The 18,771-nt window shown below is 35.0% G+C and overlaps 1 protein-coding gene across 7 annotated transcripts in view; it reads left to right on the top strand.

The window, feature by feature from the left end:
* SENP6 (SUMO specific peptidase 6) overlaps nucleotides 1–17,715 on the top strand; it is a 113,570-nt gene extending 95,855 nt beyond the window's left edge. For 6 of the 7 annotated variants that reach the window (XM_032339250.1, XM_032339248.1, XM_032339247.1 and 3 more), the window contains 6 exons: nucleotides 4,349–4,779; nucleotides 10,578–10,681; nucleotides 12,604–12,692; nucleotides 14,093–14,161; nucleotides 14,261–14,411; nucleotides 17,180–17,715. In XM_032339250.1, coding sequence (XP_032195141.1) covers nucleotides 4,349–4,779; nucleotides 10,578–10,681; nucleotides 12,604–12,692; nucleotides 14,093–14,161; nucleotides 14,261–14,411; nucleotides 17,180–17,389 — 1,054 coding nt within the window. In that variant the 3' untranslated portion in view covers nucleotides 17,390–17,715. The other variant, XM_032339251.1, reaches the window with a different exon arrangement.
* Nucleotides 17,716–18,771: the final 1,056 nt, after the last annotated feature.

Below are 18,771 nucleotides of genomic sequence, written 5' to 3'. Positions count from 1 at the left end.
GAATTCATTTTTAAACTTCTTTCTGAAATTTGTGTATGTAGCTATATTTATGCTGCAATTTTTATGAAATTACTGCAGTTTCTTAGTGAATCATGTAAGATGTTGAATTTTATAAATACTAGCAAGAAATCTTTCTAATTTTGTTTTACTCACCAATGGAGAATAACGTCATTTTTAAAAAGTGGTCTATCAAACATCCTAGAGAACAGATTTCTTTAGGCAGAATGATGACTAGGTCACATGGATTTTGAATCTTTGAAAACACCTTGGCTCTTAACCAAAAGAGAAAAAGATGGCTAAATGTATGTCATGTACTCAAATTGAAAACCATGCTGACTACTTTAAGCTATTTTCTAGGTAAATGGGAGTGCTTAAATATTTTGTTTTCCCACAGTGATTAGAGAGACAATGATGTGTAGGATAGTAGTAGTATACAATTTAGACTTGAGAGATTTTATATTTCATTTTTGTGTTCTCCTATGCCTTCTGGCCAAAAACTCCCAGGAATACACCTTGGGTTTATTACTTGCATCAAGGGAGAAAACACACCATGGGCAACCATGAATCCTCTCAGTAAAAGTGTCTTTGAAAGCATCTGACCTTTGGTTTGGTCAGTGGGGGAAGATGTAAGGAAGCAATTGTTTGGGTAAAGAAGTAGCATTTACCCATTTAGCAAAAAGAAGGGAATATTTGTCTTTTTGTTGTTGCATTGTGACCTTGTTTGTCTCTTCTTAGAAAAACTGAGAAATGTCCTTTCTTTGTCTCAGTTTATCACAGTTGCAGAGTAAGTTTGTCTGGGGTTGGTATTCTATAAGATTGTTTATGTCTAATACGCCTATCTGTGCCAGGCTAGCTTCTGAATTTGCTCTTTTTTTTCCCCTTCTTACTGTGAAAAACAGAGTCACTCAATAGTATAATCAAATTCTGTTTATTTAAAAATCATATGTTAATTGGGGCGCCTGGGTGGCTCAGTGGGTTAAGCTGCTGCCTTCGGCTCGGGTCATGATCTCAGGGTCCTGGGATAGAATACTGCATCAGGCTCTCAGCTCAGCAGGGAGCCTGCTTCCCTCTCCCTCTCTCTCTGCCTGCCTCTCTAACTACTTGTGATCTCTGTCAAATAAATAAATTTTTTAAAAAATCATATGTTAATCATAAGACCTGTGTTCTCTAATGAGCCTAGCCAAAGATAGGTAGGCTAGGTCAAAACACTGGTTATAGCTATAAAGCCCAACTTCTTCAGAGCTGTATATTTAAGTCAAACATAGTGTCATAATTTAAAACCAAGTTTAAAACTAATTCTTAATTTCTTGATTTCTTAATTTCATTTCTCAAAAATAAAGTGTCTTGACAGTAATTTGTCATAAAGAGTAACATATGAGCTGCCTGCTTAGGTGAAAGGGAAGATAAACAAAGAGAGCTCTTTTTCAGAAATGAAGTATAAAAATTTAAGGTACATCCTGTAGCAATAGAGGCACATTTCTCTTAGTGCATCTGTGGTAGATTGAGGCTATGATAAATGCTTCTGGTTATCTTGGTGAAAGAAAGAGAATGAACAAAGATACAGAGTCAGTAAAGGATTCTGCAAAAGACCAATGCCCTTGGTAGATGGGAAAAAAGCCTCCAAATTCTGAGGGCTCATTTTGCCTTGTTTTCTTTTTGAAGAGCTAAAGCCACAAATAGTTCTGTTTATTAATCTTTTTTTTTTTTTAAAGATTTTATTTATTTATTTGACAGAGAGAAATCACAAGTAGATGGAGAGGCAGGCAGAGAGAGAGGGAAGCAGGCTCCCCGCTGAGCAGAGAGCCCGATGCGGGCCTTGATCCCAGGACCCTGAGATCATGACCTGAGCCGAAGGCAGCGGCTTAACCCACTGAGCCACCCAGGCGCCCTATTAATCATTTTAGATAGGCTGCTGTGTTTCTGCTGTTTTACTTTTGATTTTCTTGGTAGTGGTTGTTTCTTAGACTTTAAAGTTTATAAGCTGTTTGTTAAAAATTGGTAAGGCAAAAATGTCAGCATTTAGATCCGATTTTAGCCTCTTCTCCCATTGGTGGTTTTAAGGTCAATGTGTAGCTAGCTGCTCTTAAAAGGGATCACATGGGGCGCCTGGATGGCTCAGTCATTAAGCGCCTGCCTTTGGCTCAGGGCATGATCCCGCGGTCCTAGGATCGAATCCTGCTGAGCAGGAAGCCTACTTCTCCCTCTCCAGCTCCCCATGCTTGTGTATCCTATCTCGCTGTCTCTGTCAAATAACTTTAAAATCTTTTTTTCATAAAAGCAAAACCCTGTCACTTAGTGGTTGAAAATAACCTCAGATGTAGCTGATTCAGGTTTCTCCTTTCAGCTAGGTAAAGAAAGAATTTTTTTTAGTTTTTAGGTATATAACAGAAAATTTATGCCTTATACATACTTGTCATAGCTAAGAAATATTAAAATTTTTTTTTTTTTAAGATTTTATTTATTTATTTGTCAGAGAGAGAGCAAGCGAGAGCGAGCACAGGCAGACAGAGTGGAAGGCAGAGTCAGAGGGAGAAGCAGGCTCCCTGCGGAGCAAGGAGCCCGATGTGGGACTTGATCCCAGGACGCTGGGATCATGACCTGAGCCGAAGGCAGCTGCTTAACCAACTGAGCCACCCAGGCGTCCCGCTAAGCAATATTAAAAACTGTGGTAGAACTTGTGTTGTACCTTCAGCTTGAGAACTATATTGTACCAAATTAATCAATTTTTAAAACATATGTTTTCACATTAACTTTTCTGACATTGAGCTGTGACTTACAGTTAGCCAAACTTGGAATAAAGTGAGAAAGATGGTATGTGGCTCTTTCTATTAACCTAGTCTGACCTAAGTCCATAGAACAGTGAGGGTTTATAAAGAACAGGAGTGAAGCATTCCTCCATCTGGCCTTTAATGTGCTGAGGATGAAGCCAGCCTCTGTCACCCTTGTATTCATGCTATCTGATGAAGAGATAATTAGTGTTTCTTCATATTATTTTGGAGGAATTTAACATTTTATAAAAGTGAAAATATAGAATAACTTGTTCATGTAAGGATAATACAGTTTTTCACTCCTCAAACATCTGTTGAATACCCTATGATAAACAGTGTACTCAGCCAATAAATTCTCTGACATCTATAGCCTGTTCATTGTATCTTAGCATATAGCACTGTCTAGGAAATAGTAAGCCCCTAATAAAATGCCTCATTAGATTAGTAAATATTGCGGCACCTGGGTGGCTCAGTTGTTAAGTGTCTGCCTTTGGCTCAGGTCACGATCCCAGTGTCCTGGGATCAAGCCCCATATTGGGCTCCCTGCTCAGTGGGAAGCCTGCTTCTCCCTCTCCAGCTCCCCTGTGCTTGTGTCCCCTCTCTCATTATCTCTGTCGTAAATAAATAAAATCTTAAAAAAAATTTTAAATGAATATTAGCCAATGTTAGCTGTATAGCTTTTTACTCATGGCTTCTAACCTATTGTTAGAAACCGTGATACCTGAATTCAGCTAAATCAGGAGCACACACCTGATAGCTGGGACTCTACTAATTCTGAGGTTTTATAATAATGCTTAAAAAATAGGTACATTATTTCATTTTAATTATATATATCTCAATAAGCATAAGATAAAGAGTTATTTAATATTTTCAACATCAAGTGATGCCTAACCTTATTCTTAACAAAAACAGATGTGGGGTAAAAGTTTTTAAGTTTTATGTGTGCAATATTTGGAAATGTTCAAAATTAGACAGCCTGTTTAGGCTTCTGAAAATAGTTTAATCTTGAGCTAGTTCCTATCCTTTGACATGAATAGGTCAAGGGAAATGGGAATGGTGAGTTACAGTAACCTAATTTATATTTTCTTAAATCGCCTAAAAGTAAGAATGAATTTTTTCATTCAAAAAGCAATAAAAGGGGGTGCCTGGGTGGCTCAGTGGGTTAAAGCTTCTGCCTTAGGCTCAGGTCATGATCTCAGGGTCCTGGGATCGAGTCCCGCATCGGGCTCTCTGCTCAGTGGGGAGCCTGCTTCCTCCTCTCTCTCTGCCTGCCTCTCTGCCTACTTGTGATCTCTGTCAAATAAATAAATAAAATCTTTAAAAAAAAAAAAGCAATAAAAGTTCAAGGGATTATTTGCAAAATTGAGTGCAGGCTACATAATTCTAAAAAAATTATTTTTTTGAATAGATGTTATATTCTATTAATGATCATATAAACAAGTGGATTCATTTGAGAATTGAAAAAATCGGGCATTCTTTATGTTTGTTGACTTTAGAAAAAATATGTCAGTTGATACTTATTGCCAAATATAATAAACTCTCCTAATAATATATTTAGTAGTTTTGTTTGTTTTTTACAGTGCACACTGGTTTTTGGCTGTTGTTTGTTTCCCTGGTTTGGAAAAACCAAAGTATGAACCTAATCCTCATTACCATGAAAATACAGTCATGCAAAAATGTTCAGCTGTAGAGGACAGTTGTATTTCTTCTCCTTCAGCCAGTGAAATGGACAGTTGTTCACAAAACTCTTCTGTCAAGCCTGTAATTAAGAAGATGCTAAACAGAAAACATTGTGTAGCTGGAATTGATTCAAGTGCTGAACAAGAAGAAAGTGACCCTCATTCTCGGAGAAATGTAGGCAGTGTGAAATGTAGTCTGAAAAAAATAAATCATACTGCAAGTGAAAATGAAGAATCGAATAAAGGAGAATCTACATGCCAGAAAGTTGTTGATAGGACTAAAAGTGAAAATGGCCTACAGAATGAATATTTAAGTTCTACGCACCATACAGGTATGTGTCTAAGTGTTTTGAAAGAATCAATGAATTCAGAATAAATTGGTTTTTTTATACATAGGATTAAGATTTCAAAGCGCACTTTTTTTTAAAGTCAGATTTATTGAGATACGACTTATTTACAGTAACATTCACCGATTTTATAAGTATAGCTCAGTGAGCTTTGATAAATGTATATAGTCATATAATCTCTACAATAATCAAGATTTAGAACTTTTCCATCATTCCAAAAAATTCCCTTATGCCTTTCTACACCCCAAAGAAGGTTTAAAACTGTAGTACAAGGGAGGCGCCTGGGTGGCTCAGTTGTTAAGCGTCTGCCTTCGGCTCAGGCCATGATCCCAGAGTCCTGGGATTGAGCCCCAAATCAGGCTTCCTGCTCAGCAGGAAGCCTGCTTCTCCCTCTCCCACTCCCCCTGCTTGTGTTCCGTGTGTGTGTCTCTCTCTCTCTCTCTGTCAAATAAATAAATAAATAAATCTAAAACAAGCAAACAAACAAACAAAAAAACTGTAGTACAAGTTCTACGTTTTTCATTTATAGCAACTTGGGTTTATTCTTATTTCATAGGCAGTTAATTGTGGCACAAACAGTAGTTGGACACTCTTAGATCTTTAAGGCAAATTAGTTCATTCTTCTCAATTTATAGATGGGCAAATAGAGATCAAGTAGCGAGAGTCAGAAATTAAAGCCTTTCCTCCAAAATAGTTGATGACACTCAAATGAGAGGTTAGTTCTTTATTCTTCACTCTCTTTCATGTTTCAGTGTGAAGAGGGGTGCTAGTCCAATCTCTACTTTTTTATTTCCATTCAGTTCTAATGAATTGAATTTTTTCCCCTTGAATCAGTTCCATATTTCTAGCACCTGTTAGAGAAATCTAGTTTCTCTTCCAGTACTTAAATTTCATATCAAATCAATTTTGTAATTTTCTCTCCATCCCAAAAGTAAAATAATCTACTTCATAAAATCCATAATATGCTATGACATGTGCCTTGCTTATTAAGCTGTGAATAAATCTAATACATTTGCTTTGGAGGAAAAAGTCAGAATAAGACATAAAAGATATTATGTGAATTCAGAAAGGACTTTCAAAAAATTAAGAATGCTGGAGCTCCTTGGTGGCTTGGTTGGTTAAGCGTTCAACTCTTGGTTTCGCCTCAGTTTGTGGTCTTATAGTTATGGGATTGAGCCCCATGTCACAGTCTGTACTCAGTGTGGAGTCCGCTTCAGATTCTTTCTCCTTTTGTCCATACCTGATCATGCATTCTCTCTCTAAAATGAATAAATAAAATCTTTAAAAAAAAAAAAAAAAGCTGAAGATAGTCTTGATACTTTCGCTACCTTATTTTAGTACCTCAGAATGCTGTTGTTGAGTTTTATAAAAAATAGTTTTTATTTGTTCGACATACTGCATAAATCTGATTTTAGCCCCAGATTGATGATCTTTGTGCCCTTTAGAAGGTATAAGATAAATGGCAGAAAGGGGAAATACAGCAGTTACAGCAAAAAAGTACATGTAATGTAAATATTTGCTAACTCACGTTTCAGTCTATTTCATTATGCAGGAAATGGAATGAAGATAGACAAAGTGGGTAATCACTAAGTGCAGCCTGTATTATTTTTCAGCTTTAGTATTTTAATACTTGAGTCGAAGAAAAAATAAGACAAAGTTAGATACTATTAAGTATTGGTGAAGATGTAGAGAAATTAGAAACCTCATGTATGAGATGACTGGGTGGCTCAGTTGCTTAAGTATCTGCCTTCGTTCGGCTCAGGTCATAATCCTGGAGTACTGGGGTCAGACTCCTTGCTCAGCAGGGAGCCTGCTTCTCCCTCTGCTTGCCACTGCCCGTGCTTGTGTTCTCTCTCTCTCTCTATCTGACAAATAAATAAATAAATAAAATATATATTTTTTAAAACCCATATATTATTAGTAGGAATGTAAAATGGTGCAGCTACTGTCTTTGATAGTTCCTTACAAAATTAAATGTAGAGTTATAATATGACCCAACAGTTTCATTCCTACATATATATCCAAGAGAAATAAAAACACACAAAACTTAAATATGAATGTTCATTGTAGCTATAGTAGCCAAAACGTAGAAGCAACCCAGATGTTCATCATCTGACAAATGGATAATCAATTAGTGCTATATCTATTCAGTGGAATATTATTAGATCATAAAAAGAAATGAAATACTGATATATGCTACAACATTGATTGTTGTGAAATTAGTCACCAAAAACCACATACTGTATGATTCCATTTGTATGAAGTCTCCTGAACAGGAAAATCTATAGAGTAGATTAGGGCTAGTGTGATGTGGCAAATGGGAGTGGGGGAGGGTGCAGGGGGGATGATAGCTGAATAGCTGAAAGATACACGGTTTCTTACTGAGGTTTAAAATTTTTCTCTGATGAGGGGTGCCTGGGTGGAATAGCTGGGTAAGTGTTTGACTCTTGGTTTCAGCTCAGATGGTGATCTTAGGTAGTGAGATTGAGCCTGGCGTTAGGCTCCATGCTCTGTGCAGAGTCTACTTAAGATTATCTCTCCTACCATCTTTGCCCCTCCCCCTGTTAGCATGTATGTGCTTTTGCAAATAAATAAATATTTAAAAATAATAATTAAGGGGCACCTGGGTGGCTCAATGGGTTAAGCCTCTGCCAACAGCTCAGGTCATGATCCCAGGGTCCTTGGATCGAGCCCCACATCAGGCTCTCTGCTCAGCAGGGAGCCTGCATCTCCCTCTCTGCCTGCCTCTTTGCCTACTTCTGCCTACTTGTGATTTCTCTCTCTGTCAAATAAATAAATAAGAAATCTTTTTAAAAAAATAAATAAAATTTACTCTGATAGTTGCACATACATGTAAATATATATAAACATCTGAATTGTACACTTTAAATGGGTGAATTGTATGATATGGCGGTTATATTTCCACAGAACTGTTTTCTTTAAAGTTCCTCTTACATCAGTAATCTCGCACTATAATGTGAATTCAAATTAAAAATGAATTGAAGTTTCTGACCTAAAGCAATGGGACAAGCCGAGCGCTTCATATACACAAACTGCAAAAACTTCTAATGGCCCTCTCCCTCAAATTAATGTTCTAGTTGAATAGTATCCAGTTTAATTTAAGTAAATATCCTTACAAATCCTGGTGGAGATCAAAATAAAGAATCCTCTGATTTATGAAGTTTGCCTTTTTAAGAACCTTAAATCCTTGAGGATTTTTTTTTAATCCTTTTTTTTTCAACTGCAGTTTGTATATTTGTTTTTATTTTGTTTTTAGTTTGCAACCATATCAACTCTGTCTTCCTTAAGGGAAATTAATTTATCTTTATGGGGTGTGATACATTGATATTTTCTGTTCTTTTTGATGCTTGTCTTAATCCAATGATAGTGTCTCACAGTTTGAAAAATAGTGCTCTAGAGTGAATCTGCATTTCTGTGCTTTCATCAGATGTTTCCAAGGTATCACTCACATTAAATAAGAGTGCTTTCTAGAGGTGCTTTTATTACCTCAGTGAGGTTGGTTAGGTAGTCTCTGTCCTATATGAAATGATGATATATTAGAAATTAATACAATTATTATAATTTAATAATTATATTAATAATTACTATAAATTAATGTAAGAAGAACTTGTAAAAATTTCTGTGATTATGATTAATATCTCAATAATTGATTTCTGTTTTGCCTGGGAATATAATTGACAAGATTTAAAAGAAACATTTTATTTTGTTCTGTTTTGTTTTATTTATTTATTTGTTTGTTTGTTTTTAAGTAATCTCTACACTCAATGCAGGGCCCAAACTTAAAACCCCAAGATTAAGAGTTGCACACTCCACCGACGGAGCCAGCCAGGTGCCCTTAAACAAAGCATTTTAGATAGTTTTAATATAGTTTTAACTGTCGAACGCATAGAGTTACAAGTGTTGAGTCCTGATAACAGATAATAATATGCTGTCTTAATAAGTAGGAATTGTATCTCATCATAAGGATTAGGTTAAGGCCAACTGTAGGAAAATAATGTGTGTTATCGGTACTTTCATTTGCTAGTTTTTCAGTTGAGCACCATATGAAATAGTTGTCTTACTATGGTACATGAAAAATATGTATGTTTTAAACTCTAGAATCACACGTGGTATCTTCAGAGGATCTGACTCTGTGAGAAGCTCTCAGAAACTGAGACTGATAAAAGAACAGTTGAGTTATCACCTCTCAGTGTACACCAGGACATTTACTTACTGAATAAAAGAATTACTATTTTTCTGCCTTTTTTGAAATGCACATATATTTAATTTGAGTAAGGTTTATATTTATATTACATGCCTCTGTAGATGTGAATAATTGGCTGCTAGAATAACTTGATTATAATTGATTGTGAATTTCCTGAGGATTTGGACTGATTTTGTTCAAATATAGATAATTTAGCTTCAAACAAACATAAAAATACAGATTTTTGAAAAAAAATTGTAAAGGCTATTTTTCATGTAACAAAATGATTTACCATAGTGCTTTATTATTTATTTTAAATAGTATGTTTTAAATCACAACTTTTAGAGAGAGAGACAGACATCTTTTCCAAGGCATTTTTTTTTTTTGCTGTCTTCTCACCCCATCTAACTTTTTAATAACTTCTAGTTCCCTTTTAATAACTTATATAAAAATAAACGGTATCCTGTCTAATACACCTTAAAGTCATATTCTTTAAAGTGGAAAAGGTATACTCTTTAATAAACAGATTACTAAATTTGGTAGTAGAGTCCTCGGTTTTCATTATTTTCATGTAAACCTTATGTTTTTTTCCGAAACGTGTGATTAGCATCTTTCAGCAAAATATTTTGAAGGATTTAGATTCTTGAAACTGACTTTTTTCAAGTATCAATTTCAAATTTATCAATCATTTCATGCTAAATTGTCTTGGGTTATTTTATTTTATTGAAAAGTCAGTGAATATAACAAAACATGAAGGAAAAGTATATGGGATGCCTTGGTGGCTCAGTCAGTTAAGCATCTGACAATTTCAGCTCAGGTCACAGTCTCAGGGTCATGAAATCAAGCCCTGTGTTGGGCTCTGTGCAGGGCATGGAGACTGTTTAAGATTCTCTCTCTCCTTCTACCCTTCCATTCCTTTCTTGTGCTTTCTCTCTCTCAAAATAATAATAAAAAAATAAATTTAAGAAAAAGAAGGAAAAATAAACAAGGGTTCAAGAACTCATCCGTAACTACTATCCTAACATCTTGAGTAGTTTCATTTTTGTATTTTTCTTTTTATTATTTGTCCCCAAACAAGCTGTTTAACTTAATTTTAATCATGTTCATGTTTTAATCTGTATTATACAATTTTTCACAATTTTATAATTTTTATTTTAAAAATGTTTAATATTTTATGTTCTATAATTAACTAAGTATTCCTGTTATTGGACATTAGGTTATTTTTAGACAATTGTAGCTTCTGTTACTAAGGATAACTAGCATACCTAGCACAAAAATGTTTTAATACACATACATGTATATATATATATATATATTTAAACATACATATATTTATAATTGATACCTAGTTTTAAATTTTAATGAATTTTAGGGTCTGAGTAGTAGAGACAGCTTCATAATTTATATTGAATCCAGGTTTTTATTAGAAGTAAATTATATTTGTGGAATTACATGTTAATGCAGATTTTTATCCATAGCTACTATATAATTAATGACTAGCATTAATTTTAACATCATATACTTATAAGGTATGTGCATGTCCTTTTTTAAAATTATATAATGTTTCTTATTGATATAGATGGCTTAAGCAAAATTAGACTAAACTATAGTGATGAATCAACTGAATGCAGCAAAATGCTTGAAGATGAGCTCATTGACTTCTCAGAAGATCAGGATAACCAGGTAAAACCTAAGCTTTGCAAAAAGCTCCAATATTTTATCTAAGTTTTTCTTGGAGTCCTGTAAGCAGTTCCTTCTACCAGTAACTCATGCCTTCTGAATTTGGGTCTCCTCTCAAAGCACAAACCTAAGTTTTTAATTCAGAAGTTGCCAGGGGGACGCCTGGGTGGCTCAGTGGGTTAATAAGCCTCTGCCTTCGTCTTGGGTCATGATCCCAGGGTCTTGGGATCAAGTCCCACATCGGACTCTGCTCAGCAGGGAGCCTGCTTCCTCCTCTCTGTCTCTCTGCCTGCCTCTCTGCCTACTTGTGATCTCTCTCTGTCAAATAAATAAATAAAATCTTTAAAAAAGAAAGAAGAAGTTGCCAGGGTAAATGTATACTGTTTTTTTGTTTTACTTTTCTTCCAGGGTTTTTATTTTCATTATTGCCATCATGGACTAAACTAACATTACCTACCTCAGAACAGTTTTAATACAAAACTGATTCTCCCACCTAAACCCCGCCACTAGCCCCACTAACTCTGCCATGCCTTTCTCTTCCTCTTTTAAAGCATTTATGGGTCATACTTAACTTTTGGTCTAACTTATTCAGGAGGCAAATGTGCATACTTGATTATGTAGTATTTGAGCACAGCAAAATTAGTATTTTTTCCACATTTCCAGTAATTCTTTTCTTCTAGCTTAATGTATATGTATCATGGCGGGAACATACAATATTTAGTTAAAACTAACATTGGTAGGGGCGCCTGGGTGGCTCAGTGGGTTAAAGCCTCTGCCTTTGGCTCAGGTCATGATCCCAGGGTGCTGGCATTGAGCCCCACATCTGACACTCTGCTCAGCAGAGAGCCTGCTTCCTCTTGACTCTCTGCCTACCTCTCTGCCTATTTGTGATCTCTGTCAAATAAATAAATAAAATCTTTAAAAAATATAACATTGATAAATTTTCATATTTTCTTAGAGTCCTAATAAATTTTACTTACACCAAGAATAAAATATATTTTTGAAAATATTTTATGACTCAGTTAAAGAAGGCTATGTTGATAGAAAAGTTGTAAGAATCTTACGGCATTCCATTTCTTTAATCTCTGAACTTTTCTTTAGTTGTTTGAATAAACTTTGAGTTTATCTAATAGTGAAGATAGCTTTGTACTGCACCATTTTTCCTTTTTGCACAATCCTCCTGTGAACAAAAGCCATTCTTTGTGGTGTCTAAGAAATACAGTTTTTCTCTGCAACTTACACAGGCATATATATATATGGATTATACTCAAGGTTTGTAATGAGTGCTATACTATGTTCCTTTGGGGTAATAGTTATATGAACTAGCTAATATATGTGTTATTATTTCTGTTTATTATTTCATTTATAAGGTTGCTAGAAGCTTTCTGAAGAACAGGAAAAGCTTTGTTTTACATTGAAGATAATCTACAAAATAAGGCACACTGTCATTAAGTTGTCTTCTCTTAAGTGAAGTACATGTATGGTTCTGTCACAAAGGTGTTTCCCAAAACTCTTTTTAAATATTACTGATTTAAAAAATTATTTATGTAAAAGAATAAGTCATTCATATTCCTATTGAGAAACAGTTATCTTACCCAACAAACTAAATTTTTGTAGAAATATCTAAAATCAGAACAGTAGTATTTGAAGAAGAATCAATCCTACTCTAGTCATCTTTAAAATTTTCTTTTACATTGAAAATTAGATATAACAATGTCATAGCCTTCTGATCCATGGTTTCTTTTTATTAAAATGTCAGTTTTGTGGCATTAGATAATTAGAATCAGGTGACCACAATTTCTCATGTCTGAGGACTATTATATAGAAAAAATTTATATATTTGCTACGAAGATTTTTATTAGCAGTAGTGCTGAGGTTATTAATTATTTAGATTGTGTTCACTACTAACAGGATGTCTTTTATAGGATGATAGCAGTGATGATGGATTCCTTGCTGATGACAACTGCAATTCAGAAATAGGACAGTGGCATTTAAAGCCTACTATCTGTAAACAGTAAGCATTAACTTTATATCTCGCATACTGCATGATAAATTTTATTTACATACCCTGATAGAATAAAACGTAACTGGACAGTTTTTATTTCAGCAAGTCCTTAAAAATCACAAAACCTGTCTAAGATGAGTGAGGAGAGTTGGGTTATGCCCAGTGTCCAGGGCTCAAGTTGGGGAGAATGGATAATCATTTTTCTGTTTGAATGTGAAGTGGAATCTTGCAAAAAACACTGGATTCTAAACTAATTCTTTTTTTTTAACCCCTAAGTGATCTCTACACTCAGTTTGGTACTTGAACTCACAGCCTTGAGATCAGGAGTTGTATGCTCCACCAGCTGAGCCAGCCAGGTGCCCCTAAACTAATTCTTCTATATGATGATTACCTGTTTTGTTACTTATAATAGGTTTTAGTTAGAAGTGGGATTATTTCAGAGCACCTGACTGGCTTAGTCTTGATGTTTGGGTTGTGGATTTGAGCCCTACGTTGGGTACAGAAATTACTTTTTAAAAAAAAAAAAGGCTTAAAAAAAGTGGAATTATTTCTATTTTTCATGGTCCCACTTTTGCTAATTTAGAATCGGGGGATTTTCAAATTTTCAGAATTATTTTGACCTTTTACTAAATTTTGTATTCTTTTAAGGAACCAAAAATGGAACTTTAGTCAAATATGTTTATAATAAGAAGTGGTTCAATTAATATTATACAATTTTTGTTTTATTTTGTTTTTTAAATATTTTATTTATTTGTCAGAGAGAGAAAACACAAGCAGGGGGAGCAGCAGAAAGAGGGAGAAAGCAGGCTCCCCACTGATTAAGGAGCCCAGTGTGGGACTCGATCCGAGGACCCTGGGATCATGACTTGAGCCGAAGGCAGATGCTTAACCGACCAAGCCACCCAGGCATCCCTGTAATCTGGTATTTAATATAATTATGGGTAATTAGGTATTGTGTTAGGGTATATGTGTCTATAAGATTTATTTTTCCCCCAAGTTTTACTGAAGCAAGAGAATTTTGAATATTTTAAATTCTGTTGATAGTGCTCACCTCTTTATGCCTTTTAAACATTATAAAGTATTGGGGGCACCCGTTGGTTAAGTGGTTAAGCATCTGCCTTCGGCTCGGGTCATGATCCTAGGGTCTTGGGGTCAAGCCCCTCGTTGGACTCCCTGCTCAGTGGGGAGTCTGCTTCTCCCTTTCCCTCTGACCCTCCCCCCCTGCTTGTGTTCTGCTCTCACTTGCACATGTGTGCTCTCTCTCAAATAAATAAGTAATCTTGAAAAGATAAAATATTATCTTAATATTAATAATATTAAGATAATCTAATATATGTAATTTATAAATTAATAATAATATTATCTTAATGTTGATATAAATACTAACATTTGGTCATTTCACCTTGCAGACCTTGTATCCTACTGATGGACTCACTCAGAGGCCCTTCTCGATCAAATGTTGTAAAAATTCTAAGAGAGTAAGTTCAAAATCATAATTTGTATTTTGTATTCTGGTGGGAATGAGGGACTTTATATATTAATATATGTATATTCTTACCATATATGCATTTTTGCAGGTATTTAGAGGTGGAATGGGAAGTTAAAAAAGGAAGCAAAAGAAGTTTTTCCAAAGATGTTATGAAAGGCTCTAATCCAAAAGTACCCCAGCAAAACAACTTCAGTGATTGTGGTGTTTATGTGTTACAGTATGTAGAGAGCTTTTTTGAGGTGGGTTTCAGTATGTTTGATCTGATATAATAAATAATAAAACAGTGTATAGGGCGCCTGGGTGGCTTAGTGGGTTAAAGCCTCTGCCTTCGGCTCAGGTCATGATCCCAGGGTCCTGGGATCGAGTCCTGCATCGGGCTCTTGGCTCCGCAGGGAGCCAGCTCCCCCCTCCCCCCCGCCCCGCCTTCAGGCCTTCTTGTGATCTCCGCCTCTGCCTACTTGTGATCTCTGTCTGTCAAATGAATAAATAAAATCTTAAATAAAAAAAAAAAAGAAAGAAAGAAAGAAAGAATTTAAAAGAAAAAAATAAAATAAAATAGTATATAGTGACTCCTTAGACAGCACAGGTTTGAACTGCATGGGTCTACATCTATGTAGATTTTTTTTTTTTTTTAATAAATACAGTATTATAAGTGCATTTTCTCTTCCATGTGATTTTCATAATAACTTATTTTCTCTAGCTTGCCTTATATAAGAATACAATAATATACATAAAACAAAAAAATATGTGTTAATTGACTGCTTATGTTACTGGTAAGGATTCTGGTCAATATTAGACCATTAGTAGTTAAATTTTTCAGGCATCAAAAGTTCTATGTGGATTTTGGACTTCACAGGGTCAATGCTCCAAGTCCCCACATTGTTTATGGGTCAACTGTATTTGACCTTATGTTAATGTAAAAAACACAATAAGGAAATATTTTAAAGAGTTTGAAAAACATTTCAAAAACTTTTCTAGGAAGCAGAAACTCCCAAATTGGAGAATGTTTAAAGCATAAAAAGACTATTTATAGGGGCACTGGGTGGCTCATTGGATTAAAGACTCTGCCTTAGGCTTAGGTCATGGTCTCAGGGGCCTGAGGTTGTGTCCCACATTGGCCTCTCTGCTTGGCAGGGAGTCTGCTTCCTCCTCTTTCTCTACCTGCCTCTCTACCTACTTGTGATCTCCATCTGTCAAATAAATAAAATCTTTAAAAAAAAAAAAAGACTATTTATACTTTATCAAATCCAGGGTTTGTTGACATCATTCTCATCACTCTGATCAACTCTCCCTCTCCCTAGCTCTTCCCATCTTAAGAAATGTCTCCCATGATTTGGACTTTTACCCTCTTTTCATATTTACATTCACTGTCTTCATTTCCACAAGTCCTGTTTGTTTCTCAAATCCTTGTAATCTGGCTTTACTCTCATCTTTGTATTGAAATTGTTGCCAATTTCCCAGCACCATTTGGCACTATTGACCATTCATTCTTCATAATGCTTTCTTCCTTTGACTTTAGGGGTTTAATGCCATACCGCTCTTGGATATTTTTAATAATTATCTTGACTCCTGGGATGCCTGGGTGGCTCAGTTGGTTAAACGTCTGCCTTTGACTTAGGACATGATCCCTAATTCCTTAGATCAAATCCCTGAGATTCAACCCCGGCTGAATAGGGAGCCTGCTTCTCCCTCTGCCCCTCCCTGCTGCTCATGCTCACGCTCTCATGCGCATGCTCTCGCTCTCTCTCTCTCAAATAATAAAATATTTAAATAAAAAAGATAACTCCGCTATCTCTTCATCCATCATCAGTATGGTGCTCAGTCCTGTGAATTCTATCACTTAATGTTATATATGTTCATTTCTTTATTCCTGCTCCCACTTGCTAAGCCCAATACACTGGCATCACCATTCTGAATTGCTATACCAGTCTTTAAGCATGCTGCCTTTTATTTTACACAGTTTTCCAGAAACTGAAATCTAATCATTTTACTCCTGTTGCTTTTAGGCTAAAGATGAAAATCCTTCACATGGCCTGTGTGACCCAACTTCTCTCCAAGCTTCTGGCTTCATTCATTTCCTACCTTTCGTATGCTAGCATTCTGTATATCAGCCACCTGAATGTCATTCATGTTCTTATACTGTATCATGTTTTTTCTTGCCTCTTGTCCCTACCCAGGATATTCTTCCCCGTTGCTTCTGTCAATCCTTATTGGACTAACTTCTACTCATTCTTCAGGTCTTAGCTTAAATATCACTTCTTAGAGCACCTGTGTGGCTCAGTTGGTTTAAGCATCTGCCTTCAGCTTGGGTCCTGATCCCAAGGTCCTGGGATCAAGCCCCATGTCGGGCTTTCTGCTCAGAGAGCCTGTGCTTCTCCCTCTCTCTCTGCTGCTCCCCCTGCTTGTGCTCTCTCTCTCTCTCTTTCTCTCTCTCTGGCTCTCTCAAGTAAATAAAATCTTTTAAAGAAATAAATATGTATATATGTCACTTCTTGGAATTGTGTTAAGCCCCTAGGCATGGATTCTTATAGACTTCCTGCTTTTACTCTTACAATACTTGTCATGTCCACTGTTTTAATTGTTATCTTTCTATCTAGACTAGGGTCAGCAAACCATTCATAAAAGGGCCAAGTAGTAATATTTTAGGCTCTGTGACCATACAATTTCTGTGTCTACTCTCTGTTCAGCTGTTGTGGCATGAGAGCATCCACAGATAATGTAAATGAGTTATTGTGGCATGTTCCAATAGGCTTTATTTACAAAAATAGACAGTAGGCAGAATGAGGCCCACTAGCTGTAGTTTGCTGACCTTTGGTCTATACTATAAGATCTTTAGGCAAAACCTGTCTCATTATTTCCAGTGCCTAGCACAGTATCTGGCATGGGATGGATAATAAATAAGTGCATGCTTATTAAATGAGTTACTGATTTTTTTGAATGCTCTTGTGATTGAGACTAAAATATTTATTATAAATTTCTAATGTGCATTTAATATTTTTATTTCCAGAATCCAATTCTCAATTTTGAACTACCTATGAATTTGGCAAACTGGTTTCCTCCCCCAAGAATGAGAACAAAAAGAGAAGAAATCCGAAACATAATTCTGAAGCTTCAGGAAGATCAGAGCAAAGAAAAAAAGAAGCAAAAGGACACTAACTCAACAGAAACATCTTTAGGTGAAGGAACAGAACAATATGTCAATAACATCTCAGACTGACCCATTTCTGATGCTTGTCAGTATTGCCTTCAGAAACTGAGTGACTTTCAGCTTTGGGGATACACAGTAAAGAACTGAAGTGTTCACTACTCAGAGTGATCTGGAAATGTTAATGCTTGTATAAATGTCATATAATTAATTTCCAATGGAGTATGTATTAAGTAAAAGTTTGTAAATATGTTAATGAGGCCAATTTTTCCAGCATTTATAATTATTTTTTTCACTTGTTAGGAAGCTTTTGTTATGTATTTTCTGTTAATAGTACTTAAAACTGCAACTTCTAAACACAAAATAAATAAAAAGAAAATATTTATAGGAGGAAATGATTAATTTGATATTCTTTAGTGAACTTGTATTAAATTCTTTAGTGGGTGTGACATATTTCATGGGAATATTCAAGTATCTATGATAATCTCTTGACCTGCATTTTGTTCTAAAATAACTTGAAACATGAAACTATGATTAAATATAAAGCATTTTGAAAAAAGAAGGATCATCTTCATATGCTTGTATAGTGGAAAAAAATAACAGTTTTTTATTCATACACTCCCTTGTGTTCAGAGAACCCCCAAAATGTAATATTTATAATTTTACACAAATATTTAAGAAGCAGTATTAAAAATATTCAAAGAAAAATAATCTTGACTTATACTACTAAATAATAATTATAATTTATCATACCTTATTGTCAAGTACATTTCTGAAGACATCAAAGACTCAGGTTAAACTATTTTGGTAAGTGCAGCTTAAATTTCAAATATCCCATGTTACCTTTCTATATTATAGCTTAAAGTATGCTACAATCTGTGTGATATAGTTAATTAATAAACATTTTTAAGCTATGTGAACACAGGAATTTAAATAGGAATTTACTATTTTTTGTAATGGCTTTTGCTATTTTTTTCATTGCTCATTTTGTTCTCATTATTTTGATAAACAAAGTATCAGATTTCTGTGCTTGAGTTTTTTAGTGTAAATTATTTTTACATGTAATAGCACTGTCTTTAAGTCAGTTGCATAATGCAAAAAAATAATCTACCTTGAATTCCCCTTTAAAAACACTAAAATGTGATGGTTTTGATGATGGATTTACAACTCATGTAGGGATTGTACATATATCTGCTGAAACTATTATTTTCAAATGAAATATTATACATTTCTTTTGAAATAACTTTGAGACTTGAAATATATATTTTAAAAGTCCTTTTTTTGTTAAATAATTTTTAAAATGCATAAAACAAAAGTAGTTGAGAATAAAGTAAAGGCCATTTTTATCAGCAATTTTTTTTTTAATCTGGCCAAATCTAGCAATGTAAGCAATGTTTTAGGCTATTTTCTTGGATTTAATAAGGTCCATGAGTGTGTTTGGGGTATATGAGAGT

This window comes from Mustela erminea, chromosome 4 (genome assembly GCF_009829155.1).
Source record: "Mustela erminea isolate mMusErm1 chromosome 4, mMusErm1.Pri, whole genome shotgun sequence".
NCBI lineage: Eukaryota > Metazoa > Chordata > Mammalia > Carnivora > Mustelidae > Mustela > Mustela erminea.
Note: the sequence above shows the minus strand (reverse complement) of the source record. Positions and strands in the feature narration are given on the sequence as shown.